This window comes from Chondrus crispus, genomic scaffold (assembly GCF_000350225.1).
Source record: "Chondrus crispus Stackhouse genomic scaffold, scaffold_253, whole genome shotgun sequence".
NCBI classification, from domain to species: Eukaryota; Rhodophyta; class Florideophyceae; order Gigartinales; family Gigartinaceae; genus Chondrus; species Chondrus crispus.
In genome coordinates, this window is record NW_005179142.1 from 30119 (window position 1) to 31514 (window position 1396).

At 54.3% G+C, this 1396-nt stretch overlaps 1 protein-coding gene across 1 annotated transcript; it reads right to left on the bottom strand.

The window, feature by feature from the left end:
* Positions 1-580: 580 nt before the first annotated feature.
* On the bottom strand, positions 581-784 carry CHC_T00004845001 (hypothetical protein). The gene has a single exon (XM_005716346.1). It carries the CDS (start codon positions 782-784, stop codon positions 581-583), a length of 204 nt encoding a protein of 67 aa, XP_005716403.1.
* Positions 785-1396: the final 612 nt, after the last annotated feature.

Here is a 1396-nt window from a genome sequence, read left to right on the forward strand (position 1 = left end):
GTCCCCTCCAACTCCTCCCCGGTCTCTCCACAATCTCCACTCACCGTCTCCTCCTCCGACCCCAAGGACCAAGGAACTGTCCCGCCGCACCCCGCCGCCGCCGCTTCCGCCGCCGCCGCCTCTGCTGCTGCTCCCGTCCAGCACCCGGTCCAGCACCCCTTCTTCCTCCCGTCGCACCCCCACCAGCACCCGCACGGCATGTTCATGATCGGTCAGCACCCGCAGATGATGATGCCCTCCGCCCCCGGGCCCATGTATGCCCCGCAAGGCATGGTCATGTTTGCCGGTCCCCAGCACCCGGGCTTCCCTCAAGGCATGGTCATGCCGCCCGCCCATGCCGCGCACATGCAACACCGCCCCCAGGGCGCCGTCAAGCCCGAGAATTAGGCAGAGCGAAAGGATCGTATCGAGCACGAGAAGCAGGAGCTCATTCGCGAGTTTAAGAAGAAGACCAGGGAGGCTGCGTTGGTCAGGTTTAGGCAAAAGCGCAGAGAGCGCAGGTTTGGAAAACTTATTCGCTACGACTGCCGCAAGAAGCTCGCCGATGCACGGCCCCGCGTGAAGGGACGCTTTGTTAGGATCAAGGACGATGAGGATATGGAGCAGCCCCAGGTCGTCCCGGGTTTGAATAGGTGATACCTGCCCCTTGCGACGTTTCGTCTAATTTTTTCTCTGTCGCAACCTCGTGTGTGTATATAGTAGTGTCAGGTTTTTTCGCTAACAGTTCTGAATCTCTTCCCCCCGCGGTTGGGGGAACATAAAAACAAACTATTGACGTATACATAATTCAACAACGACAGTGCCTGTTGCCTTTTTTTGCCCTTGTTGCTCTTGTTGAAGCCGGCGGCCGAGACAGGAGAGAGCGACGCGCCGTAGCCTAACATGTTACATACTTGGCACCCATCCTCTACTTTCTTCTGTCATTGAGTTGCACTTGCTTGTTTTTTTTTTTTTTTGATACAGAACCGTGCATCTCGCACCATCTCTTCAACGAACGCCTCTCATTCCCTTACCATACCATGATACGTATGCGCCCGTACTCTCTCTCTCTCTATATCTCAAGATCTGGCCAGAGAAGGGCACCGTGCCTCCTGAGGGCCAGTCCTAACAGGCGCTTTTCTTTTCTTTTTTTTTCCTTCCAACCAATTGCGGTCACGCTATTGGCCGGATCATTTCATTAAATTAATCGCACGCCACAACGAATGCTACACAGAACCACTGTAATGCTTGGTAATTCTGCGAACTGGTCGAAATCCATTGGCTAAAGGAAGTACCAATCCACACCCAGTCCATATGTACAAACCAGACACAGTACATTCTCCCGCCATTTTATAGAGTGAGCGCTGTAGTCCCCCAAATGTTAACTCGCTTACAGAAGCGTGTGCACAGGAACGGT

What these genes read in the sequence shown, in the direction of transcription:
- CHC_T00004845001 (XM_005716346.1), bottom strand. Translation starts at nt 784, where the DNA reads ATGTATACGTCAATAGTTTGTTTTTATGTTCCCCCAACCGCGGGGGGA.